The 27,636-nt window shown below is 45.5% G+C and overlaps 1 protein-coding gene across 2 annotated transcripts in view; it reads left to right on the plus strand.

Moving 5' to 3' along the window:
- Nucleotides 1–2,455: 2,455 nt before the first annotated feature.
- The window catches only part of CIT (citron rho-interacting serine/threonine kinase), a gene marked incomplete at its 5' end in the record, with an annotated part of 82,169 nt that continues 56,988 nt past the window's right edge, over nt 2,456–27,636 (plus strand). For both annotated transcript variants that reach the window (XM_081339357.1, XM_081339358.1), the window contains 13 exons: nt 2,456–2,551; nt 3,586–3,727; nt 4,997–5,172; nt 5,722–5,820; nt 7,324–7,466; nt 8,664–8,757; nt 11,067–11,267; nt 12,105–12,258; nt 17,268–17,448; nt 23,157–23,259; nt 24,260–24,403; nt 25,835–25,954; nt 26,143–26,313. In XM_081339357.1, coding sequence (XP_081195483.1) covers nt 2,456–2,551; nt 3,586–3,727; nt 4,997–5,172; nt 5,722–5,820; nt 7,324–7,466; nt 8,664–8,757; nt 11,067–11,267; nt 12,105–12,258; nt 17,268–17,448; nt 23,157–23,259; nt 24,260–24,403; nt 25,835–25,954; nt 26,143–26,313 — 1,824 coding nt within the window. The remainder of the gene's footprint in view (nt 2,552–3,585; nt 3,728–4,996; nt 5,173–5,721; nt 5,821–7,323; nt 7,467–8,663; nt 8,758–11,066; nt 11,268–12,104; nt 12,259–17,267; nt 17,449–23,156; nt 23,260–24,259; nt 24,404–25,834; nt 25,955–26,142; nt 26,314–27,636) is intronic.

Consider the following 27,636-nt stretch of genomic DNA (forward strand, 5'->3'; position numbering starts at 1 on the left):
TTGAATGCACCTTGCTAATTAACTCTTTCATTCCTGTTTTGGCCTGACTCAAGGCTTATCCACAGTATATAGTCAACTTATGACAGCTCATTATTTGTGCAAATTATTCAAATTGCTAATAAAGAATTTTGGGAGGCTGAGGTATATATATATATTTGTGTATATATATATATATATATATATATATATATATATATATATATATATATATATATATATATATATATATATATATATATATATATATATATATATATATATATATATATATATATATATATATATATATACACGTACAAAATATGAGCTGTCACTGCTGTGACTACTGCCTGTGGATGGCCTTGGGTTAGGCTGAAACAGGAAATAAGATTTGTCCCATGTTTGGGGCCTAGCAAGGTATTCCAAATACTTAACAAACACTTAACACACACACACACACACACACACACACACACACAGAGTGCTTTTTTTGTAAAAGAAAAAGGTGCCAGAACTCACACATGTCATACAACCCGCCTTGCCTACCCTACAAGGTTCCATCCAAAAAAGGTGCCGGAACTCCGTTCTGAGCGTTCTATGAGAAAAAAAAAGCCCTGGATATATATATATATATTTAGTCATGTTTATTCAGTGTATATTGGAGGTGGTTACCCTTCGAGAGCTGTATGCGACAAAATCTCATTTTAATGTATGCTGCTTAGCATACATTTAAAGTAACAATAAAGTTATTCTATACCTATTTCTATATCTTTTATTGTTGTTAGCCGCCCTGAGTCCTTCGGGAGATAGGGCGGCATATAAGTCCCATTAAATAAATAAATAAATCTCTATTTCTATTCTGTTCTATTCTCTTTTCTGTTCTATATTTTATATTGTATATTCTATTCTTCTATTTTATATTCTATTCTATTTTCTATGTTCTATTTTCCTATTCTATTCTCTATTCTATTATTCTGTTCTATTCTATTCTATTCTACTCTATTCTATTCTATTCTATTCTATTCTATTCTATTCTATTCTATTCTATTCTATTCTATTCTATTCTATTCTATTCTATTCTATTCTATTCTACTGCTTACAACCATTTGTTTAGTGACTGTAATTATAGCAATATTGGGGGGAAAAATAGCCTTAGGACCATTTTTTTACACAACTGCTGCAGTGTCCCCATGGTCAGGGGATCAGAATTGGGCCCTTGGCCTGTATTTATGACCGTTCTGCTGCTCCTGGCTTATTTGATCTCCGTTCGTAACTTTCCCAATCGGCTTTTGACAAGCAAAGCCCACGGGGGGGGGGGGGGGGGGAGAACGATTCGCTTAATATCCGCGCAGTTCACTTAACAACTGCAGAGTCATTTAATCGTGGCAAAAGTGGTAAACTGCGGGCAAAACTCACTTTATCTCAGCGACAGAAAGTTAAGGGGCTCCCTGTATCTTTTATAATTTTTTAAATAATTTTCCCTTTGTGGCCAGGATAGTTGTGAGACTCTGATGATGCATTCAAGGAAGGGGCAGGAGGCCCCAAATTTCCCCATCTTCCTTGAGCAAAGAAAGGCAGCATTTTCATCCCAGCAGGGAGAAAAGTGGGAAGGTTAATTCCTCCCCCCCCCCCCCCGTGGATTCTCATCACAATGCCTGTTCCAGTGTTGCTAACATCTGCCTCAAAATAATCATTTTTTTCCCCTCTGACATCTGGCTAATGGCTGCTCCGTCAGACCAGAGGGAAAAAGAAATGGGGCCAGGAAATCTATTTGTGGTTTAAAGTCAGGGTTTAATCACTTTTATGTCCTCTTCTGATCGTCGAAGCGAGAACCTCATTCAACCCTGACTTTCCCCATCCTGAAGAACCGAGTGATCTCTCGTTCAGCCAGGCTTTTTGAATCTGGTGGGAAATTATTTTTAGCTATCTTTTTTTTCCCTCCCCTCGGGGGCCTTTCAACGGTTGTGCGTTACAGTTGGATTGCTGGCTGCCTTATGGGCCTGAGAGGGGTGATTGTAAACTGATATATGCAGTAATAAGATCCCTCGGAGTTGTCGCTTATTAATCAAACAATATCGTTTATGACATCTTTATTTCCAGTGTACGCCGGATGAGTTGATTTTTAGGTTGTTGTTTTTTAACCTACATGCAGTAGTGTTTTTTTAACACACACAATAGTTCTTCCTCCACCGATTTTCTCCACAACAACCAGCCCGTGGGATGCCTGAGATTGAGTGGCTCAAAGTCACTTAACCATTTTCAGGCCTAAGGCGGAACTCGCCGTCTCCAGCTTGTTGCCTTAACTAACTGGATCAAACTGCTTTTAAAATGATTAATAGCGGAACATAATGCGATTTCCAGAATTAAAAGAGCCAAAGATCTTATATCTTCCTTTTTTGTTGTTGTTGTTAAACTTTCTAATAGAGATTATGTACTACAGATTCCACCTTAGCGGGGGTGTTCTTTGCGGATAAAGATGCTGAAATTTAAATATGCAACACCACATCCAGCAGAACCGGGCACGATGGAGTCTATTGCCAGCCGGGCTTCTCGACTTAACCTGCTTCTTCAGGTAACTCTGCTTGCTAATTTGTTTCCTATTAAATCTGCCCTGTTGGAGCCCAACTCACCGCTTCATGGGGCAGGCTGTTCCATTGGCTGACGTGTCAGGAACCTCTTTCTGACCTCCAGCTTGAACAGAATTCCTTATTGTTTTAGCCTATTGGTTCTGACTGGGGCGGTAAAAACGTATGCTTGCTTTTAAAGACACCCGTTTGGTTTCCAATTACCGTATTTTCCGGCGTATAAGAAGACTGGGCGTATAAGATGACCCCCCAACTTTTGAGATGATTTTCATGGGTTAAAAAGTCGTCTTATACGCCGGAAAATACGGTAGTCTATTACAAAAGAGCAAAATGTGGTTTTGGCTTGTTTATTGGAAATTGTGCCAGAGTTAGTGACGCTGCTTATTCTTTATTTGATTCTCTTGCTTACAGGCCAGTGTTTTGTGTTTTTTTTTTCCAAATTGTTGCTCTAAAAACAGAGGTTAATTTGATGTGATGCAGTGTTTCTCCAACCTTGACAATTTTAAGATACGTGGACGTCAACTCCCAGAATTCCCCAGCCAGCCATGGGAGTTGACGTCCACGTATCTTAAGGTTGGGAAAACACCGGTGTAATGGGAGCCTTTAGGGAAGCTAACTCCTCCAGAGGTTGCGCTCCACTTTCCTCCAGCCCCACTGGAAGGAGGATGGGAGTTGTGAGTTCAGCAGCCGCAACACAACTGAGAAGGCTTCAAGGTGACAACGCACAGTCAGAATGAACATACGCAGTGCAAAGTCTGCCCTGGTCTACTGGCACCTTGACGTCGGACGCCTAGATCGAACTGGCGGATTTGGCATTGCGATATGGAATATCATCCCTTGCTCCCCTCCCTCTCGCCTCCCCCTCCCTCCGGTCGCTCCCAAACCCTTCCTGTAAAACGGAAAGAAATTGGCTGCTTTGTACAGCCTCCAATAACCCGGTGTATGACATGTTTCTAAAATAGGACCGTTTACTAATTGTGTATAAATATGACTCTTCTGTTCTCCTTGCCTTTGTTTTCAGGGGAAATTCTCGTCTCTGACACAACAGCAGATGTCTCCGTTCTCAAGAGAAGGCATTCTGGACTCCCTTCTGGTGCTGTACGAGGAATGCAGCAGTCCCCTGCTAATGAAAATCAAGCACGCGGGCAGTTTTTTAAAAAAGCGTAGGTCTGGTTCGCTTCCTCAAAACACATTTTTTCTGGGAGAATTTGGAGCCGACGTTGCTTGACGAGAGAAACATCCGCCCAATAGGCGTCTCTCGATGTCCGGTTTGGCCTGGTACCATGGCTCCCGACCTTTTGAGCACCAGGGACCGGCTCCACGGAGAGAGGTTTTCCCACGGACCGGTGGAGGACGAGGTTGCGCGTGCTGCCTGCATCCCGTGGATGGAAATTTGCTTGTTTGCGCAGCCTGGTTTCTGGCATGCCGTGGCCTGGGGATTGGGGACCCCTGGTTTAAAGAGGGGGGAGATGAAGGAAGTAAGAAGGATTTGTGTCTATTGGCAAGGGATCTACTACTGGAGATCCAAAAGAGAAGCTGCCATAGATCAGTGGCCCCCAACTTTTTAGGCACCAGGGAGCGGTTCCGTGGAGAGAGCTTTTTCCCGCGGACTGGAGGAGGACATAGTTTCGCGTGCTGCCTGCAACCCGCGGATGGGGCTGTGCTTGTTTGCGCGGCCTGCGCTCTGGCACGCCCTGGATCAGTGGTGGTCCACAGCCCGGCGGTTGGGGACCCCTGGCCTAGTACATACAGGTGGCCCTCGACTTGCAATCGCAATTGAGCCCAAATTTTCCGTTGTAAAGCGAGACGTTTGTTAATTGAGTTTTGCCCCCTTTTACGACCTGTCTTGCCACCGTTGTTAAGCAGATCCCTGCAGTTAAGTTAGTAACACAGTTGCAAAACGAATCCGGCTTTCCCCCATGGACTTCCCTTGCCAGAAGGTCACAAAAGGGGGAAATCACATAATCCCGAGACACTGCACACCGTCATAAATGGGAACCCGTTTTTCCAAGCCTCTGAATTCTGATCACCTGACCCCAGCCAACGCTGCTGCAGTTGTAAGTGTGCAAAACTTACAAGGAGTCGCCTTTTTTTTAAAGTGCTGTTGTAACTTTGAACAGTCGCTAAACGAACATGGCTTTTTGTAAATCAGTGTGCCTCAAGCGTAGGAACTTTATGATTCAATTCCCAGAACACCCCAGAAATTTACACGCAGAGGATATTAAAGCAGTATTACGGGTGAAACGGGATTGATTTCGTAAAATTCAACCTAAAGGCAACTAATGCAGTCTTTCCCGGCCTCTACAGGCTGGGGAATTCTGGGAATTGAAGTCCACATATCTTAAAGCTGCTGAAGTTGAGAAGGCTAATTTGATGGCTTGTTCCTTCTCCTCCCCCCCCTTTCCTCCCCCTCCCTTCCTGATCTTCTGCAGATTCTGATTCAATAGCCAAGTTCCGGGAACTTCAACCCAGCTTGAAAGATTTTGAAATCCGGAATTTGGTAGGACGCGGTCGTTTTGCAGAAGTCCAGCTGGTGAAAGAAAAGGCAACCGGTGACATTTATGCCATGAAGGTGACGAGTAAGGAGACACTGCTGGGAAAAGAGCAGGTATGCCCCTGTTTGGTGGGAGAAATTTTTAACCGCAGAGGTTTAACGGCAATGGCAGGAAAATTTGCAAATCCAGTCCTTGGCGTCTCCCTAGGGACCTGTCAGAAATATAGATATAAAATGATATAAAAATCCTCCCTAGGATGGAAGAGAGGATCAACGGTGGACACTGGCAAAAAGTTGCATTGTGACATTGCGGTGCAAAAGTTTCACCCTGTTTGTAGGTGTGTGCTGATGTTCCAAGCGTTTCCAAAAGGGACAAAATTTGTGGTGTGACATTTCATTTGTTAGGACCGAGGAGTATATTTGGCCATGTTAGTAGCAAACTCTCCAATGTTTACATTCGCAGGGGCTAGAAACCTGTTTGTTTTTTTTAATAAGTTGGAAAATGGAGAGCTCCTTAAATGGAATAATTAGGCCTAAAATATATCTCTCGCTTGTGATCTGCATGACCGTTTCTGATGCAACTCCAACATCTAAAGTTAGATCCATTTCCCCCCCTCCCTTCATGAGTTTAATGTTCTAAAAAAAATAATTCTTTTTTTTTAGGTATTCTTTGAGGAAGAGAGAAATATACTATCCCAGAATGCCAGCCCTTGGATTCCACGTCTTCACTATGCCTTCCAAGATAAAAAGAATCTTTACTTGGTAAGGTTTGCGTTTGCAAACTCGTTGTGGCTTTGTCGGGTTTTAGGCACGTAGCTGGCTGTTAGAGCTGAGTTGTGCTATGCTGGCTTCAGAGCAGTTTGGGTGTCAAACGGAAGGTGAGAGCTTACAATTTTTCAGTTCTCTCCATATTTAAATCTTTTTTCCGTCCTGGCTTTTTTCAAAAGGGGCTATTTGAAATCTTTCAGGCCTGTGTTGGCGATGCAGCGTTTCTCCCACGCCCCACGAAGGGCCTTGTGGATATTAATGATGACATTACAACTGCAAGGAGTTAAACATCACTTTGCAAGTCCTGGTGTTCCTCGACTTACGACAATTGAGCCCTTTTCTGTTGCTAAGCGTGGCAGCTGTCAAGTGGATTTTGCTTCCTTTTTAGGACCTTTCTCGCCCCGGCAATTAAGTTCATCACCGCTGTTGTTAAGTTGGTAACACAGTTGTCGTGAATCTGGCTTTCCCACCATTTGTCCGAAGGACGCGAAAGGGGATCATGTGACCCCGGTCATAAATACACGGCAGTTGACAAGTGTCCGAATTTTGATCACCTGACCACAGGGACGCTGCAACGGTTGTACGTGTGAAAAGCGGTCCTAACTCACCGTTTTTCATTGCCGTCGTAACTTTGAACGGTCACTAAACGAACTGTCATAAGTCGAGGACTACCTGCAATGAATGGAGAAAACTTTTCAAGTGTGTTAGAAGGAAAAATATAGGCGTATATGTATCAACACCATCCACCTACCTACCCACTTACCTCCTTACTTAAGGAAGGGTGATATAGCGGCTAGATACCAGGAGACTGCGAGTTCTAGTCCTGCCTTAAGCGCAAAGCCAGCTGGGTGACTTTGGGCCAGTCCCTCCCTCTCTCAGTGTAGGAGGAAGCAAGCAAGGGCAAACCACTTCCAAAATATGTTGCCACGGAAACTGCAGGGACTTGTCCAGGCAGTAGTCACTAAGAGTCAAGACTGACTGAAAGGCCTAATAATGGGGTATTTGTGTATATATTCATCCCTTTTGATGGAGGTTGCAACCCTAAGCAGACAAGGAGGAGAAAAGTTAAGAGTAAATAGAAATTCTCATTATGTGGTTCAATTCCACTCGCAGGATAACAATAGATTAAATTACCGGTTCGGGGGGAAAAAACAAATCCTGGAAATTTCAGGCAGAATAAAACTTGGGTTTTGTGATTTACTGAGAGGGTGGAAATTTTTCATCCACGGAGCCCCCTGGGCGTGGAGGGTGTTCAAAGCCCTCCAAATGTTTAAAAAAAAAGCAATTTTTAATCCTTCATGTTAAAAACGAGAACTCTTCTCTGATTGTGATTATAGCCCACGTTTCCTTACTGACCTTTAACTGCCTGCAAATATGAGTAGGTGATCAAATGCAGAAGCCGCTTTTTAATTTTCAAGAGACCACACCATCTTTAACACTGCTGTTTCACACATTTTATTTCCCTCTGTATGTGGATTACTTCCATATGATGTCCAGGTTATGGATTATGAGCCGGGAGGAGATCTACTCTCCTTCTTCAACAGATACGAGGATCAACTGGAAGAAAGCACCATACGGTTTTATCTAGCAGAATTAGTTTTGGCCATTCACAGCGTCCATCAAATGGGTTATGTCCATCGGTGAGTTTGTCAGTTCTGTATACTTAGCCAAGCATAAGAGAGGCAGTTTGGAGTAATGGTTAAGGCACCAGGCTAGACTGAATTATAGTCTCGCCTTTGGCACTAAAGTGGCTGGGTGACTTTATGGCAATCACCAGGAGACTGTGAATTCTAGTCCTGCCTTAGACATGAAAGCCAGCTGGGTGACTTTGGACCAATCGCTCTCAGCCCAGCCCACCTTACAGGGTTGTTGTGGGGAAAATAGGATGAGGAAGGTGTATTGGATATGTTCGCTGCCTTGAGTTATTTGTAATTATATATATATGTATGTATGTATGTATGTATGTATGTGTAAATTTTAGATTGCTAACAAAGAATTAAAGGGAGACTGATATGCATTTCAAACTTATTTGTTTTCATCAGTCAGCCATACCCTTCTGATATTCGAACCTGGGCTGATTGCACATTAGGCAGTTGTTTTAACCTCTAGGCCACAAGCTCTATCTCACTTTGTTAGCTGAGAAGCAAGGGAGATATGTGTTAAATGCTTGTTAACTATTTAGATTACCTTGCTAGGCCCCAAACATGGGACAAATCTTTATTTCCTGTTTCGGCCTAACCAAAGGCCATCGACAGGCAGTAGTCACACCAGTGACAGCTCATACTTGTGTAAATTTTAGATTGCTAACAAAGAATTAAAGGGAGACTGATATGCATGTTTGGGGCCTAGCAAGGTAATCTAAATAGTTAACAAGCATTTAACATATATATGTATGTATGTATGTATATGTATGTATATGTATATGTATATATGTAGATAAAATATATAAAATAAACAACAAATTCCTTCATTTTTGGAGACCCAGAATAAAGTAGAAAAAAGTTTGAGTAAGAAGTATGAACAATGCAAAAACTATGTTACAGTTCCCTTTGAGCCCTGTTCACCATTTTTAGCTTTGAGTGGAGTCGAACAGTTCTGGGGAGAGCACAAATACTTCTGACTGAGTGTACACCTATTGCTAAGCTTTCAGTGTGGTTACAATTGTATGAACCCAACTTGCTTTTGATAAGATGTAGCCTGAAATTGTTCTGAAGATTAGGAAGCATCTTTTTTGATTTCCTATCCTTGTAAACGCAGCAGCGTGATGGGGCAAGCAATTTTAATTTCAGAAAGAGAGTCTTATTGATTCCTCCTTTGCCCTCTTTATGTCTTTACAGAGATGTTAAGCTAGAGAATATCCTCATTGACAGAACAGGGCACATCAAGTTGGTGGATTTTGGTTCTGCTGCCAAAATGACAGTGAATAAAACGGTAATAAATATCTTGGAAATGGAGAAATTAAAGATTGACATTTAATCTTGGATATTGCCATCTACTGCAATTGTATCCAGAGAGTTACACAGATGACGGGCGACGATCTTGGGAAAAGCAACTAGACCAAATTAAATTGGCCTGAAGGCCAAATTCTTGAAATAAGCATCTAGTCTAAGACTCTGGCTAAGGGCTCCAGTCAAACATTGTCTTGTTTGTGCAGTGGCTCTGACATGATGCTGAACCACAGCCTCTGAATACACAACCAGCATTGCCAGCGATTATAGAAAGTTTGTCAGGCCTAAAACCAAGAATGATACATGAGGATTCTTCCAGGCTGAGTTCCTTACTGTTTCACTTTCGTAGATAGAAATCTTGCCAGACTGAGGACTCTACTGTTTGCCCCTACAATATACCCTGTGAACTCTTAAGGAGGGACTGTCCTCACTCTCTTTCTCACACATAAGAGCCTTGGTGGAGCAGTGGGCTAATGCCTCCTTAAGTAACACCAGCTGCCTGCAATTAGTGCAGGTTCGAGTCCCACCAGGCTCAAGGTTGACTCAGCCTCCCATCCTTCCGAGGTAGGTAAAATGAGGACCCAGATTGTTGGGGGCAATTAAGCTGACTTTGTAATAATGCCGCTTGGGGTGTGTGTGAAAGCCCTAATAAGCAGGCATATACATAGAATGAAGGCTACTGCTAAGCTTGTAAGCCGCCCTGAGTCTTCGGAGAAGGGCGGGATATAAATGGAATTTAAATAAATAAATAAAATATCCAGGCTGAGTTGCCTCTTCCTCTGGAATCCTCCCTCTTGAGGTCCCACCTCCGTAATACATTCCATCACATCACGTGTGGACTTCAACTCCCAGAATGCTTCAGCCACCATGTATGGACTTCAGCTCCAGCTCCTTCGTACTAGTTTTTTTTTTTTTGAAGAGCCCTAAAAGCCTGGCTCTTCAGTAAGGCAGCTGAACACAAAACGACGTTAGACCTGGACCGTGCTCACCGTTTATGACTATATTAATTTATTTCCGATTTCAGTATTTGTATTGCAAGCCGCTTATTCTGTAAGATGCACCAGGTTTCTGGAAATGGGGAAGGCAAGGTCTAGTAATAAGTCAGGAGTAAAATCAAATGCTCTCTTTGAGAGACAACACATTTTGAACCTGGCTTTCTTCAGGAAAAAAACATCTGTCCCATCTGGTTTGAGAAGTTCTCATTTTTAAAGAATCTCCCAACTTTCTTTGGAATGCAGTTTAAAAACTCATTTTCTCTTCCATCTCTTAGTCAAGTGTTAGTTAAGTTTAAACAAAATCCCAGCTGGCTAAGGAAAATGCGAAGGAGGTTGATACTATTTTAATTATAATTTTGCATTGTTGTTTTTTTTAAAACAAAAAACAAAACTTGAGGTCAGTAGAAAAGGAAAGCTACGATTTTCAGCCAGGACTCATTTAATAAGTAAAATTCTATCCCTTCAATTAGTTTAATCAAGAGGCTTTTCTTACCACAATAAAGAGACGAGCAGTTCTAACCCTAATCAAACCCACCATTCTTTCCCGACCATAACCTCAGCTTCCCCAATTACTCGTTTGATGTTTTCCTCCCAAAATTAGCATATGCACGTGGTTAAGCTCAAAAGACCAGGGCAAGGTTACCCATGATCACCGTCGCCCACGGCTTCTGTTTCCTTCAGCTGACAGATGTTCCCTTTAGGACGAAGCAGGATAATCTAAAAGAACAAATAGAGAGAGAGAGAGAGAGAGAGAGAGAGAGGAAAGGAAGGAAAAAGTAAAGGGGTCTCATTTGTATTGCACTGAACCAAGCAGATCCCAACCCATACTCGTTGGTTGCTGCCCAATTGCAACTCTTCAGATGTGGACTGCAGGAGGAGGGAGGCGGACCATTCCACTCTCAGGTGTGAGAGAAAGAAGGTGAAGACGGCTCCTCCTCAAGAGCTCCCAGAATAGATCCTAGATACAGATAGTAGAGTCCTCAGTCTGGCCAGATTTTGTCTCTAGGTGGGATACAATTTTAAAAAAAATCAGCTTGAAAGAATCGCCACCTGTCATTCTTGGTTTCGAGCCTAACGTGGTGACTGAGGAATCCTGGGAGTTGATTGAGGATTTGGGATTGTGGCGTTATCTTGGTTAGTCCCTTCACCGCAGCTACGGCTTAAGAACAAGCTTTTACACAGACGCACACCCTTGTGCTCGTAAGCCGAGGACCACCTGGAGAAACACCCGTGATCTTCACCTGTTCGCTCCAGCTGTCGTAAGTAAGCCGAAATAACCGATTCCCATCTGTTCTAGGTGGATGCCAAGCCGCCCGCTGGCCCTCCCGACTACACGGCCCCGGAAGTGCTTAGTGCCTTGGACAACAGCAAAGCCTCCTACGGGCCGGGATGCGACTGGTGGTCCCTCGGGGTGGTGGCTTATGAAATGACCTATGGAAAATTGCCATTTACTGAAGGGACCCCGACTAAAACGTTTGACAACATCCTGAATTTTCAGGTACGAAGGGAGTTTGAGTGCGTGGCAGTGTAGGGTGCACATAAAATTGGGTCTGTGGGCTTTGGGAGCTGGGCCCGCAGGGAGACTGCGGCCAAAGGGGGCGCCGGCGGGAGAGAGGGGTGGCAGCGGAGTCCCGGGATGGCCGGTTCAGTAACCCAGTTGTAAAGTGAACCTGGCTCCACCCCCCATTGGCTTTGCTTGTCAGAAGGTCACCAAAGTGGGTCGGGACGCTGCGACCGTCATAAATGCGAGGCCGCTGTCGAGCGTCTGGATTTTGATCACGTGACGCTGCAATGGTCGTAAAGGTGAAAAAGCGGTCGCAGGTCCCTTTTCTCACTGACGCTGGAACTTCAAACGGTCACGAAGCGGACCGCCGTAAGTCGAGGACGGCCTGTAAAATAATCTTATAAAAACATAAAACGGAGCAAAACGAGTTGGGCGTTGCTAGACGAAAGAATAAAACTTCCACTCCAGGACTGGGATCAAAGCCAGCTTTTCCAAGCTGCCTTGCATTTTCTCTTCCCCCCAAGATCTTAAATGCTGCCGGTGGATGTATTCTTAGCAACAATAAAGTCTTGATACAGCAATTTAAAACATCCCCTTTTTAAATTGGAGATGAGCAGCTTTCGTTGTGGCAGTTAATGCAGCTTCGGCAGGGGAAAACTTTTCAAGGGACCCGGTGATGCTACCGCCATTCTGGAGGAAAGGGGGTTTTTGGGGGGCGGGGGGGGGACTATTTTTATTTGCTTTGAATTTGGAAGCTTTACGGGCGAGACCGGGATTTTTTTTCCTCCTCTCTTAACCGCTAAAGGAGATTTGTTTTTGTTTCCAACGCAGAGGTTCCTGAAATTCCCGCAGGACATAAAGGTCAGCCGTGAGTTTCTCGATCTGCTGCAGAGTTTATTGTGTGGGCCGAAAGAACGATTGGATTACGAAGGCCTTTGCTGTCATCCTTTCTTTTCTCACGTGGACTGGGAGGCCATCCGTAACTGTGAGTGACAGCCCACGCGTGTCATGTAAGCCCTTGATCTGTGGGGTTCCCGTGGGGGTCCAGGAACGTGGCCTCGAAGCAGTTGGAGGGATCCTTTGGGTTGAAGCTGGGACAATCTCCTTTGGCTTGGTGGTAAACGTTTCCCTGTCCAGCCGTGTCCGACTCTAGGGCACAGGTGCTCAACCCTGTTTCCTGGCCGAGGGAGTCGGCGTTATCTGAGGACATTTTGCGTGGTGATGTGGCCAGTATGGCTATACACCAAAGGCCCACCGAGTGCTGTTTCACCTTCCCACCGAAGTGGTACCTATTTATTTACTCGCATTTGCATGCTTTCGAACTGCTGGGCAGGAGCTAGAGCAAGGCAGTCATGTGGTGCCCCGGGGTCTTGAACCTCGGTTGTCAGCTCTCCAGCTAACAAGCTCAAAGTCTTTAAACGCTGCTGGCTTGGAGATCGACATTTTTTTTGAAAAAGGACTCGCTCTTTTTTAACCAAGTTGTGGAGAAACAGCACTTAATTAAACACTGCGTTTCTTCCTGTGCAAATGGTTGATCTGTTTCAAGCTGTTTTTGGCTTTAGACGGGGTTCTGGCTTGACCACTGTTTAAGGAAGGATTTAAGCCTGGGAAGATAAATTGGCATTTCGTATTCCAGATCCATTTGATATGTATCACTTTATATGGGGTTATACGTTGTGTTTCCTTCAGTTCAAAAGGAGAGGGTGTTTCCTGCGTTATTGGTTAACAGGGTTTAGTCCATAGCTTATTCCTATATAAAAATAAGAAAAATGTAGTTCATGGATGTAAATCTTGGTAAATTATGAAAACCATAATTTTCACTCCCTGTCCCCTGCTACAAATTGTGAGAAGTAGCTATAAACAAATTATGTTGTAACACACACAAACTTCCCTCCCTCCCTCCCTTCCTTCCTTCCTTCCTTCCTTCCTTCCTTCCTTCCTTCCTTCCTTCCTTCCTTCCTTCCTTTCTTTCTTTCTTTCTTTCTTTCTTTCTTTCTTTCTTTCTTTCTTTCTTTCTTTCTTTCTTTCTTTCTTTCTTTCTTTCTTTCTTTCTTTCTTTCTCAGTTTCAAAGGAATGTATCATTCATTCCTCATGCCTGCTCAATAGGACCCTCGTTGTGAGGGGTATGCTGCATTCTCTCGGTCTTTCACCAGCAACTATCACTTCCATCGTGCTTTTAGAACAGAGGTGTCCAAGCTGGGCAACTTGAAGGCTTGTGGACTTCAACTCCCAGAATTCCTTGCTGTGGAGGGAATTATGGGAGTTGAAGTCCATGGATCTTAAAACTGCCAAGTGTGGAGACCCCTGTTCTAAAGTTATATTTTTCCAGGTATATTTTTCAAAACAAAGCCTTTTTTAAAAAAACAAAAAACAAAACAGATGCTCACCAGACCGTCCTCTCATTCATCCTCGTGTCTTCAGATGGCCCCATCTTCTGCATTCTCTCATCTCATTTCTGCCCATCTGTTTATGTCACCTAAGAGAACGATTTTTTTTTATTTCCAGATCACCTCCATTAGAATATTGCACAGTTTTTTTTCTGGCTCTTCCCATTATCATCGTTCACTGGAGCATAACACAACTGTCATCAATTTATGGATTCCTACTTTTCATAGCATCCCTGGCAACTTAAATGATATCCATTCATCCTTTCAGACAGGCATTTAAGTCCTTTTATGCCATCGAAGCATATGCTTTCCCAGTCCTGCGTGTGTTTAATCAATCCCATTCTGCAAGATCGAAATCTTCATATTTGCATTTGTCTTGTCCCATAGACCTGAAACCTCTCTCTTTTTTTATTTTTGGGTAATTCATGCTCTTTACCATTTTATTCCCTTATAATATACCATGTGCCAGGGCCATCATTAGTTGGGTTCAGAGATATTGACCGTTGTCAGAGGAGAATATTTATAGCTCAAGGCTGAAATGAGGGGTCCTTGATGTTACCAAACTAGGCAACATCATCAGTGCTAGTAGGCAAGCCCCACTCCCTTCTAGCACTGACGATGTTACCTAGCTGGGTAGTGAAATGCCTGCAAGAAAACAACCAAACTCAGAGAATACCAAAGACCCCACAATCCTCCTCCTCCTCTTTCTCTTCTCCACAAACCCCCCTCCCTTCTAGCACTGATGATGTTACCTAGCTGGGTAATGAAACGTCTGCAAGAAAACAATCAAACTCAGACAACGTCATGGACCCACAATCTTCCTTCCTCCTCCTCCTCCTCCTCTCCGCAAACCCCCCTCCCTTCTAGCACTGATGATGTTTATTTATTTTTTCATTTATTTGTTTTTATAAACCGCCCTTCTCCCGAGGGACTCGGGGCGGTGTACAGAGTAAGGTAGGTAAAATACAGATTGAACAATAAAAACAATAGTAAAAACCAACTGGGACCCCAATTAAAGCTATCAGGCCAGGCCGGACTGCTGGAACAGGAAGGTTTTTAAGTCGCGCCGGAAGGTGCGGAGGTCGGGGGCCATCCGGATTTCGGTTGGCAAGCAGTTCCAGAGGGCTGGCGCACCCACTGAGAATGCCCTCCCCCTGGGGGCCACCAGCCGACATTCCTAGTTACCTAGTTGGGTAGTGAAATGCCTGCAAGAAAACAACCAAACTCAGACAACGTCATGGACCCACAATCTTCCTTCCTCCTCCTCCTCCTCCTCCTCCTCCTCTCCGCAAACCCCCCTCCCTTCTAGCACTGATGATGTTACCTAGTTGGGTAGTGAAATGCCTGCGAGAAAACAATCAAACTCAGAGAACGTCATGGACCCACAATCCTCCTTCCTCCTCCTCTCCGCAAACCCCACTCCCTTCTAGCACTGATGATATTACCTATTTCGGTAATGAAAAGTCTTCGAGAAAACCGCCAAGCTCAGATTGCACCAGGGAACCTTCATGTGGACCATCGCCTATCCTAAAGCTGTTTAGTAAAAATAGGAAGAAACGAACCAGATCACCAACCTTAAAAGTGCCCCTACCAGGTGCTCTAGTTACCTGCCGACCACAGCACATCCAGCAGTGGGCGTGTTTTGCCCGGTTTGATTCAAATGCAGCCATAGCGATCGGTCCCCAAAGATGTAAATTGCAATCTCTGTTCTCAAGGCTACAGTTAGTCCTTGACTTATAAACCCAATTGGATCCACAATTTCTGTTGCTAAGCAAGGCACTTGTTAAATAAGTTGCACCCCCCTCCCCCATTTTATGACATTGTTTGCCTTTTGGACTTTGCCTCTTCCTTTCCCTTTTTCCCTTCCCTTCCCTTCCCTTCCCTTCCCTTCCCTTCCCTTCCCTTCCCTTCCCTTCCCTTCCCTTCCCTTCCCTTCCCTCTTTCTCTTTTCCTTTCTTCTTCCCTTCCCTTCCCTTCCCTTCCCTTCCCTTCCCTTCCCTCTTTCTCTTTTCCTTTCTTCTTCCCTTCCCTTCCCTTCCCTTCCCTTCCCTTCCCTTCCCTTCCCTTCCCTTTTCTCTTCTCTTTTCCCTCTTTCTCTGTTTCTCTTCCCTTCCCTCTTTCTCTTTTCCCTCCTTCTTCCCTCCCCTCCCCTCCTTTCCCTTCCCTCTTTCTCTTTTCCTTCCCTCCCTCCCTCCCTGCAATGGCTTCAAAGCACCTGGCACGCAAAGGGTTAAAAAAGCAAAAGCAATCTGGGCTACAAAAGGCTTTGGCAGTCTGGCAAGCCCCAGCAGTGACTCATCCTTCCGTTGTGTCAGTCCGCACACACACGCTCACTACCCGGCGTCTGGCAGGCATATGGGCAGAGAGGGTTAAAACCCGAGAGCATGCACAGAGTGGAGAGCAGGCAGCCTGCACTGCAGGAGACGCTCGTGCAATGCCGGCTGGCTGGGCTCCCTCGCCCCCCACCCGCCTCGGCAGAGGCTCAGCTCTGAGGGATCTACGTGGAGCCATGGTAACCGCGTTTGCACACACTCCGTCCGCCAGCTTCTGACAGGGAGAGCAACTTGGCCAAAGGGATGCCTGAGGAGCCGGTTGATTAGCACCATCCGGTGACTTCCAGGGATCAAAGGCATCCTGGGAACAGACAAAGGTGCATGAGGATTTGGGAGCGCTCTCTCTCTCTCTCTCTCTCTCTCTCTCTCTCTCTCTCTCTCTCTCTCTCTCTCTCTCTCTCTCTCTCTCTCTCTCTCTCTCTCATTCATTCTCTCTTTCTCATTCTCTCTCTTTCCTGCCACCCATTGTGCTCTTGAAGATTCAGGGCAACTGCTGTCCATCAGACCTTTTTGCCTCTCCGATTGCAGTGAAAGCCAGGCTGCCGTGGTGGTGAAGCTGGCGGCCAGCGCAGAGGCAAAGGTGGCCACTGGGAATCGGGAGAGGGAGATGAATTTTGGAGCGGGACTGCAGTGGAGCGATCCACCCTTCGGGAGGGATCAGCCAGCCGGAGGCAGTGGGGTTGGGGAGGCTGGCTCTGACCTCAGCGGTTCAGATCCAACAGCCGCAGCTGCTGGGCTCAAGGTTAACTTAGGGAATGGGAATCCACCGGTCCAGCATCCCAAACCAAGATGCTGTCTGTCCCTGCTATCCGAGGTGGCTTTTGCTGCTGATGCAGACCGGCTTGGTTTTCTGCATCTGAGCTAAAAAAAAAAAATAAAGAAAAAATTGGGTTTTTTTCCCTTTTTTCTTTTTCTCTTCCTGTTCCAGAAGGAACTGGAGAAAGAGAGAGAGAGAGCAGCCTGCTGGAGGCTCCCTCATTTTGGCCCGGCTGGCTTTGGACCGATCCGGGCTAGCTGGCAAGCTGCAAGTGGAGGGTTCTTCCCTGCAAAACGGTGGCCATGTTGGTAGAGGAAGGGTTAAACTTCTTGTTGCTGTAACAGGGTTGGAGAGCCGTAGCTCAGCCTGCTGGTCTTAGCAAGATTAAAAGCGGGCGCTGCAGTGCCGTTGCAAACGCTGGATGAGAACCGCTGCTCGGACCCTAAACTGCAGCTCATCCTTTCCCCTTCTTTCCCCCCCCCCACCCCTGGGTGACTCCTGGGGAAAAACCGCCAGCTGTTCCTCCCTTCGTGCCGACCCTCAAGTCTGAAGATGACACCTCTCATTTCGATGATGCCCCGGAGGAGAAGAACGCCAGGATTGCTTCCTCTCTCGTCCAGCTGAGCGCTGCAGGTTGCTCAGGATTGCCGTTCGTGGGCTTCTCCTTCATCAAGGCGCTGGCGGTTCTACGGTCAGAGTAAGTAGTAGACGCCGGCTCGGAGGGGACGAGTAGTTGCCGGAGGGCTCGGGGAGGAGGCAATAATCCAGCCGCGGACTGCTGGAGGGAGGTGATTCAGGGTCTATCTCCCTACAAACTAGGATGGATCTTAATTAGTCTTTCCTCTCCCCCCCCCATCCTCCTCCCCTTCCCCAATCCCCTGGAGTAGAATGCAATGGGGACTCTTCGCTTTGAGATGAAAACTCCTGGACTCCCATCTCAAATCCATGATCCTTTAGGGGAAGAAAATGTTTTGGGACTTCACCGCCTGGCTTTGCAAAATAAATGAATAAAATTCAGAAGGGAATCGGGGGGGGGGCAATCTAAGCCTGGGTCTGCGTGCTGTTTCTACGAACTGGCTGGGGGTATTTGCCAAGCCTGGTAGATCTGGGGAATCTCTGGGAGGGGGGGGGAAAGGGGCAGGCTGAAGATGAGCCGAGGGATCCAGGATGCCCAACGAAATGGGGAGCAGGCTGTTGGTGGAAGTCTTGCTGAAAGGAAGCATTGGAACTGCAGGATGGCTGATGCAGAGGGCCGGGGCGATTGGCTGGTCGGGGAGATCTTTGGACCCGGATCACGCTAGCGAGCTGATCTAAGGCAGGGTAACCACTCGTCTTTAAGGATCGCCTCTTCTGGTTTCGCGGGCCCTGGAAGTCTGGGGGTCGCTCCTCTTAGAAGGAAAGTCTGAGCAAAGCAGGTTCGAGGGGAAACGACCAGAGCGTTAAAGACTCTTTGAGACCGTCTTCCCCCCCCCCTTTTTTTTTTCCTTTCCTTTCCTTTTTCTTTTCTTTTTAATAGGAACGCACGCCCCGAGCGTTCTTTCACTCGTTTAAATTGGCTTCCCAGCTATTGCACGAAGCTGGTTTAAACCTGCAAACGCAACCCTGGCTTTTCAGGCAAAAGCACCCTCGGAAGCGTGGCTTGTTTGAAAACCTCAGCTGCCTATTTGGAACGGACTTCTGAACAAGCCAGCCCCAGTTCCGGGGGTAGATTGTCTGTAGATTATTCACAGGTTCCTCTGTTTCCCCGTGTGTGGGGAGGATGGTTTTTTTGTTTGTGTGTGTGTGTGTTTTTTTTAAATGAACCTAAATTTGGTTTCTCTCCTGGCACCAGTGATGTTCCCCTGTTATGAGTCAGAAGGACCTGAAATAGGCCAGCAATTAAAAAGGGAGCTTCTTCTCTGGTGTCCTCCTACTCAGAGGGTGCTGCTTTTTTTGGGCGGGGGCGGAAAGTCGGGACTACCAATCAGGAATCTGAAGGTGGTACCTCTGCACCAAAAAGCTGACTTCCTGCTCGGTTTTACGGGGGTTATATTTTATTTTATTTGGACCTAAAGTCTCTTAAAAGTCTTCGAGTGATCTCTCGGGGGAAAAAGCAGCCAACGGAAAGGTCTTCCTTTGGATGACGAGCGCCTTGAAGGGGGGGGGGGGCGTTTGATCAATTTTGCCGTGGATCCTGACCTAGCCGGTGAGGAAATGGGATGGAAAACGGATTTCAGCTCCTTCACAAGAGGCTGTTTGATGAGGCTCCCTTGAGCAGAGAGAGACAACGGTGATTATCGGTGGACGGTGACAGCGGCAGGCATGGTGGTGGTCCATGAAGCTAATTTGCAAGGCACCCTGTGGTTCTTCACCTTTGATTGGATTCTGAAGGTCTGTTCTATGGTTTTTTTTAATCTGGTTTCTTCCAAATTCTTCTTCATTAAGAGGAAGCGAAAGATGTTAATAAAGGGAAAATACGCTAGCAGTGGTGTTCAAGGTTCTTGAGCTAAAAGCACGGCATCGCTTTCTCTGCTGTAGGAGATTTGAAAAGGACAATCTGGGTTTGGACAGTGCATCAAACCATGCTTGCTTAATCACAGTTTACTGAGTGCATTCTGATCGGCAGGGATTGCTCAACGTGCCAGGCTATAAACCAATGGCTTAGAAACCCAATCATAAATGTCTCCTAGTTAGAGTTTGATTAACGCCACCAGCTCTAACGTAGTTCATTTAATCGTATCTTTCCAAATCACAGTTAGGGTTTTGCACGACATGCAAGATCATATCCATAGTTTGTAACTTCTGTGTGTTTACATCGAAGCAGAAAGGCCAGCATAAATGCAAGAATCGTAATACAAAAACACCTTCCGGTTGTGTCAGAAATGTACAGACGAAGGACTTTATTCAAATGTTAAGCTCTCTTGTGGCATATGCAAGCAGTGTTTATTGAATAAGCTACATTTGGCTGGTTTTTTTGTTGGGTTGTGTTTAATGAAAGCTTATTGAATAAACATGGGATTCATTTGCACAGTACTCTAAGCTATCAACTATGCTTTTTGAGCCCAATTACAGGGCTGTAAAATATATTTCCCGAAGTCACTTAGCTTGTATGACAAAAAGCTTTTTTTTTTAATTTGCATTTTGTACCACGCAAAGTGATACCGGGAGACGATGACGATATGCCAGATTGAGCCTTTAAACATGTAACTTTTTGAACCTGCCTCCAGAAGCGGTGAATGCTCCAACACTGGAAGTTTTTAAGAAGAGACTGGACAGCCATTTGTCTGAAATGGTATAGGGTTTCCTGCCTTAGCAGGGGGTTGGACTAGATGACCTCCAAGGTCCCTTCCAACTTTATTATTATTATTATTGTTCATTGCACAGTCAGCCAGATGTTCAGACTGGATTTGGCAGTTTTGTCTACCTATTGAGTCTTTACCAAGGACCTCGGATGATGATGATGATATTATTATTATTATCATCATCATCATCAAGATATAGAAGAAAAATACTGTAAAAGCACTGGCTGTACTTACATGGCGTGCTACAGGCAATCCTTGATTTAGTAGCCTTCTGAAGTTGCAACGGCCTTCAAAAAAGTGAATAACGACAGATCCTCACACTTGCGACCGTCGCAGCATCCCAGCGGTCATGTGATAAAAATTCAGGTGCTTGGCAACTGGCACGTATTCGCCACGGTTGCAGCATCCCTGGATTCCTTGGCTCCCATTTGTGATCTTTCCAGCTGGCTCCTGGCAAGCAAAAGCAAAGGAGGAAGCTGGAGGAGTCCCCAAATGGTTGTGTGACTCACTTTACAACGGATACGATCACGGTGGCAAAAAAAGGTTGTAGCATCAGACGCAGCTCCCTGAGCCTCCGCCTTGCTTAGCAGTTTAAAATTCTGGTCCCGATTGGCCATAAGTCAGAGACTATCTATCTATCTATCTATCTATCTATCTATCTATCTATCTATCTATCTATCTATCTATCTATCTATCTATCTATCTATCTATCATCTATCTATCTATCTATCTATCTCATCCCTCTGTCTATGTATCACTATCACTATCTATCTATATCTATCTATTTATTTATCTCTATCATCCCTTTATCTCTCTATGTATCTCTCTCTTCCCTCTGTCTCTCTCTATCTGTATATATATCTATCTATCTATCCCCCGCCTCTCTCTCTCATGTCTGTCTGTCTGTCTGTCTATATCTATCTATCTATCTATCTATCTATCTATCTATCTATCTATCTATCTATCTATCTATCTATCTATCTATCTTTAAAGCCTCAATTCTGCCTAGTGTGTGAACTCACTTACACGACATACAAATAAAACCACAGTTACCTGAATAAATTAGCAAGCATCACCCGTATAATCTTGAGCCAGTTTTGTTGTCCTTAGAATAGGGGAGGCTCACGCTTCCCACGCAATAGGGTTTAAAGTTTTGTACATGTGATGGTTTGTTTTCAAGCCGGAAGGTTTGGTTTTGCAGTGTGGCTGTCCTTGTTTTATCCTACGGATGTAGACTGAGGAGTCATTATTTCCAACGATAGGTTTATTGTGCTTGGAACAATAACAGTGGTGGGATTATTGTGGTAAATAATAGCAGGATGGTTATTTGTGGGGTCGTGGCAGGCCAACCTTTGAGAGCGCCTGAGATAGGCCATGTTGCGTTAAAACTATTCCAGGCTGGAGTTTAGAAGCCTCAGTCGACGGGGTGGAGGGATTCTTTTTATCCTGCATTGCTTTAAAGTGGTTGCGAATGAGTTTTTAAGGCTTTTAATTAACCTCTTAGGCTACGGATTAGGATATCCCATATACTTAGTGCTCTCTGAGAGTTTCCTTAAAATATCACTTTCCATTCTAGTACATGGTTTGAGGGTGGAGAACGTTACATCTCAGTTCAGACAAACCAGGGATGTCCAAACTTGGCCACCTCAAGACTTGTGGACGTAGAATAGAATAGAATTGAATAACAGAGTTGGAAGGGACCTTGGAGGTCATCTAGTCCAACCCCCTGCTCAGGCAGGAAACCCTATAAAATTTCAGACAAATGTTTGTCCAGTCTTTTCTTAAAAACTTCCAGTGTGGAGCATTCACAACTTCTGGAGGCAGGTGGTTCCACTGGTTAATTGTTCTCACTGTCAGGAAGTATCTCCTTAATTCCAGGTTGCTTCTCTCCTTGATGAGTTTCCACCCGTTGCTTCTTGTCCTGCCTTCGGGTGCTTTGGAGAATCGCTTGACTCCCTCTTCTTTGGGGCAGCCCCTGAGATACTGGAAGACTGCTATCATGCCACCCTTAGTCCTTCTTGTCATTGGGTTAGGGAATTCTGGGAGTTGAAGTCCACAACTTTTAAAGTGGTTGAGGTTGGACAGCCCTGGCTTATGCTGTACACACCTGGCCTTTTCTCAGCAACTAAAGCAAATTCTTTCCCCGTGTAGAACTTTTAACCCCTAATATTTTTCCCCCCAAACTGAATACAAGCCGGTTGAAGCATCTCAGCTCGGAAACTCCACGTGGCTTTCTCTTAGCCAATGCCTCCTTCATCTGGCAGGGAAATTGCACTCGTTTTAAAGAAACGCCCGGTGCTGTTTTTATTACAGCAGTACTAATATGCAACTTGCCTTAAACAATGAAGTGGGGAGAGAGATTTTGAAAGGATGCTTAGTGGTAGCGGGCCACATCTGGCTATTCTAATAGCTTTCCTGTAGCTTCTCCTAACGAGCTGTGTATTCGCTAGGTCAGGGGTAGGCAACCTTGGCTCTTTTATGACTCATGGACTTCAACTCCCAGAATTCCTGAGCCAGCCATGCTAAGGGGAAAGGGAGAGGTTTCCAAGCTGAGCCATGCTGGCTCAGGAATTCTGGGAGTTGAAGTCCACGAGTCATAAAAGAGCCAAGGTTGCCTACCCCTGCTCTAGGTGAACGTTTCTCAACCTTGGCCAATGTTAAGAGGCGTGGACTTCAACTCTGAATTCCCCGGTCAGCTATGAATTCTGGGAGTTGAAGTCCAGACACACGTCTTAAAGTTGGTAGGGCGTTGACAGTGTTTGAGATTCATTCTCTCTCTCTCTCTCTCTCTCTCTCTCTCTCTCTCTCTCTCTCTCTCTCTCTCTCTCTCTCTCTCTCTCTCTCTCTCTCTCTCTCTCTCTCTCTCTCTCTCTCTCTCTTCTCTCTCTCTCTCTTCTCTCTCTGTCTCTCTCTCTCCTCTCTCTCTCTCTCTCTCTCTCTCCTCTCTCTCTCTCTCTCTTCTCTCTCTCTCTCTCTCCTCTCTCTCTCTCTTTCTCCTCTCTCTCTCTCTCTCTCTCTCCTCTCTTCTCTCTCTCTGTCTCTCTGTCTCTTCTCTCTCTCTCTTCTCTCTCTCTGTCTCTTCTCTCTCTCTCTCTCTCTCTCTTTCCTCCCTCTTCTTTCCCAGGTCTGCTTTGAGCTCGGATTCTCCCGCTAAGATTAGCTCCATGGAAAAGAAACTCCTCTTTAAGAGCAAAGAGCTGCAAGATACCCAGGCAAAGTGTCACAAGGTATTTATTTCCATGGCTGGCCTTCCTCCTTGCTGCAGAAGTTCGCAACCGGACCGTGCCAAGGGACCTGCCAGAGGCTGATGGATGATGGTTGGCGACTACAGCAGCGGAGAGCTTTCCTTATCGGGCAGAGGGAGATAAGTCTAGGTCATGTCTGGCTCCAGGCCTGCTCATTTTAGCCAGAAGAAACTCTGGATCCTTCCAAGATCCTTTATCAGCCCGCCTCTGATGGTGGTTTTCAGCGTCGTCTTCATCTGATGCTTCTCTAATTTCTTCTCTAATTCTCTTCTGAGTACTGCCAAGTCTCTGTTTGTTTTTTTTTCTTCCACCCTCTGGTCCTCCTCCTCCTGCTTCTGTAACTCTGACCCCTTCCTCGATTTGCAGAGAACGTGTTCTTAACCGTTTCTGGAAATAAAAACTCCCCAGGATCCGTGTAAACTCCGTTCTTCTTTGAGGGGACTTCAAGGGGAGCGCGACGCTTTCTTGCTCTGATCTGGGTTGGACTCGATCTCTGCTCCTTCGGAAAGAGATGCGGGGGGAAATCCTCTTCCGGTCCAAGATGGATTTGGGATAAAGCTAAAGTGACCCATCTCTGGAGCGGGAGAGAGAAAAAAGAGAAAGGGGAAAAAAAAATTCAAGACGAAACAAAAAACAAAAACCAAAAAACCAACCAGGTGAAAAGATGATTGTGACTTCTTTGCTAACGGGGTTTCGAAGAGTGACTGAATGTGAACAAACCGCGTGAATGAATGGGGTGACTTAGAATTACTGCTTTTCCCTGAGAAGGAAGTGTGACTTTCCAGGACCAGAAATAATGGTATTTGCCTTTTTTTAAACAACCTTCTAGCCTCGTGTCTCTCTCTCTCTCTCTCTCTCTCTCTCTCTCTCTCTCTCTCTCTTTTTCGAGAGACGGATTCCCTCCCCGTGCGGGACGCCGCAAGCTGCGCCTGCCTGCCGGGAAAAGCCCTTTTTAAACCTTTTGACTGATGTCTTGTTGCAGATGGAGCAGGAGATGACCCGCTTGCATCGCAGAGTGTCGGAGGTGGAGGCTGTGCTCAGCCAAAAGGAGGTGGAACTCAAAGCCTCCGAGACCCAACGGTCCCTCCTTGAACAGGACCTGGCTACCTACATCACAGAATGCAGTGTGAGCCTCTCCCTGTTCCCCTGAAACCCCTCAACCTTGCTAGCCTCCCTTTAGCAGCGCTCTAGTTGGGTGATTGAGATCAACAGGGCCAAGTTTGGGGGGTGGGGTGGGGTGATGGCACCGTCGAGAAGTTAAGCAGTTGCTCCAAACCGGGCTGTTTTGAATTCGAAAAAGCCTTCGAGGTTCTGTTACGTGAGCCTAAGGGTTGATGTGAGGCCAAAGCACGAGAATATTTGGGTTGTGTCTTAGAAGGCAGAGGACAACTCCAAAGGGATGGGGTTTTGTTTTGGGTTTTTCTTTGAGCATCTTCTGGAGTAAAGTCAGCTTAAAGGCAATTCTTTGGAGGTAACGATCCTAAATCTGTGGGTCTCTCTAGAATTGACCCTGTTCAAGGCGTAGTATCAACAAACAGAAATTAAGAAGCGTCCATAATGGGTGTATCTGCTCAAAAACCTTGGCCTTTCCTAGGATTGTGACTTTCCAAGGATTTAGATCGGGGGCCTTCAGACTTGGTCCTCTGATGACTTGTGGATTTCAACTCCCAGAATTCCTCAGCCAGCGTGCCTGGCTGAGGAATTGTGGGAGTTGAAGTCCACAAGTCATGAAAGGGCCGAGTCTGAAGACCCCTGATTTAGATCTTTTCTTAGTCTTATCGCTGATGACGGGGATTGGTTGAGGCCACACCTTCAGTGCTAATCTCTTGAGCTATGGCCCATCTCTATGTAATGGTCCAGGAGGTTTAATTTAATGGAGTCCATTTAATGGTCTCCAAAGTACCAGAGGGCAGGGCAAGAAGTAATGGATGAAAGTTCATCAAAGAGAGATACAACCTAGAACTAAGGAGAAATTCCCTGACAGGGAGAACAATTAATCAGTTGAATGTCTTACCTCTGGAAGTTCTGGGTGCTCCCTCACTGGAGGTTTTCAAGAAGAGGCTGGAAAAGCCATTTGTCCAGAATGGTGCAAGGTCTCCTGCTTTAGCAGAGGTGTGTGTGTGTGTGTGTGTGTGTGTGTGTGTGTGTATGTGGACTTGAAGACCTCCAAGTTCTCTTCCAACTCTGTTGTTCTGTATGGAGATTGCTATTATACTGTCATTCGAGTAGCTTCTTAAATTACTTGTCCTTGTTACTTTTTGGATCAGAAGCATATTTAACTGCTCTGGAGAAGACATCTGCTAGAAAATAATTGTCGCTGCACTTGAGATCAAAAGGTTGAAATTGCCCCGAAGCTAACATGCAAAGCTTGTTTACAACGCTTGGGGTATTATTATTATTATTATTATTATTATTATTATTATTATTATTATTATTATTATTATTATTATTATTATTATTATTATTATATTTGTGGTGTGTTTCCTTAGCCGATCACCTTTGCTTTGGCCTGGTCTCAGGCAAAGGGGCCTTTGTGTTCAACATTGCATTTTTGCAGAGCTTAAAGCGAAGTCTGGAACAGGCCCGGATGGAAGTTTCTCAAGAGGATGACAAGGCACTGCAGCTCCTTCACGATATAAGAGAACAAAGCCGCAAGCTGCAGGAAATCAAAGAGCAGGTAACAGATAGCTAACGTGCATGAGTTGGGCAGCTATAGAAGAGCGAGCGAGCGAGGGAATGGGTGAACGAATGACCACATTCCACTCGTGAGTCCCTCTGTGATTCCAGATCCTTGCCTCACCTCCATTTTTCCCCTCCTCCACTTTTTTTTCTCCAAAACGTGTGACTTCCCTTTCTGTTCCTCAGGAGTATCAAGCCCAAGTGGAAGAAATGAGATTGATGATGAATCAGCTAGAGGAGGATCTGATTTCCGCTCGCAGACGTAGCGATCTTTACGAATCTGAGCTGAGGGAGTCTCGACTGGCTGCAGAGGAGTTCAAGCGAAAAGCCACCGAATGTCACAACAGGCTGCAGAAAGTAGCTAAGGTCACCACTCCAGAATTCCCCCCGCTTGAATTCCCAGTCTTCTTGTTGTTGTTAGCTGCGAAGTCGTGTCCGACCCATCGCGACCCCATGGACCACGTTCCTCCAGGCCTTCCTGTCCTCTACCATCTTCTGGAGTCCCTTTAAGCTCACGCCTCCTGCTTCAGTGACTCCATCCAGCCACCTCCTTCTCCGTCGTCCCCTTCTTCTCTTGCCCTCAACCTTTCCCAGCATGAGGCTCTTCTCCAGCGAGTCCTTCCTTCTCATAAGGTGGCCAAAATCTTTTTGAGTTTCAACTTCAGGATCTGGCCTTCTAAAGAGCAGTCAGGGTGGATCTCCTCTAGGACTGACCGGTTTGATCGCAGGACTCTTCTCCCAGTCTTATCTGGCTCCTAATGTATGGAAAAGAGACAACATTTGACTCAGTTTTTTTAGGGTGCCTGTGTGCAACACATACAGGCAGACAGCAATAACCGAGTTGCAGACTTTAATTTTTGACAGCGGAAGAAAGACAGGTAGTCCTCGACTTACAACAGTTCATCTAATGGCCGTTCCAAGTTACCACGGCAGAGTGACTTAGGACCCTTTTCCACACGGCCACTGTCGCGTGATCAAAATTCAGACGCTTGCCAACTGACTCACATTTACGACGGGCGCAGTGTCCCGGGGGGGGGGTGTCAGGCGAACCCCTTTTGTGACTTTCTGACGAGCAAAGTCAGTGGGGGAAGCCTAACTTAATAATTGCAGTGATTCACTTTAACATCTGTGGCAAGGAAGGTCGCGAAATGGGGCAAACTTCTCGTGTAAAAACCGTCGCACTTAGCAAGAGGAAACTTTGAGCTCAACTGTGGTCGTAAGTCAAGAACTATCTGTAGTAGGTGGTACAAGAAAGAGAGAAGAGGCTATTCCTTAGCATTTCTTTCAAAAAGGAGTTGGGAGACTGACTTGGTTGGGATTCTGACTGCCAAACCTCAGATTTTGTTCTAAAGACATTTTATATTTGTCACTTGACAAATTCCTTAGCCCGTATGATATTATAAGGGCCCAGGGGGATGATGAAAGCGGCGTCATTTACTTTGTGTGTTGCAGAAGAATCAGAACTGACGCCCGTGGCTATTTTCAACACTGCTGGGTCGGACACGACTTCGCAGCTAACAACAACAACAACAACAACTTAAGAAAAGTTCACTCTGTTGCTTTTTCTTTTCCTTTTTTTTTGGTTTTGAATCACAATTACCTGTGTGTTTTCACCTTTATTTCTCAAAGTGGGTGGGTAAGAATATTGAAGCTCCAGAACCGCACAGTTTTCCGTTAATC

Source organism: Vipera berus (genome assembly GCF_964194415.1).
Source record: "Vipera berus genome assembly, chromosome: 14".
NCBI classification, from domain to species: domain Eukaryota; kingdom Metazoa; phylum Chordata; class Lepidosauria; order Squamata; family Viperidae; genus Vipera; species Vipera berus.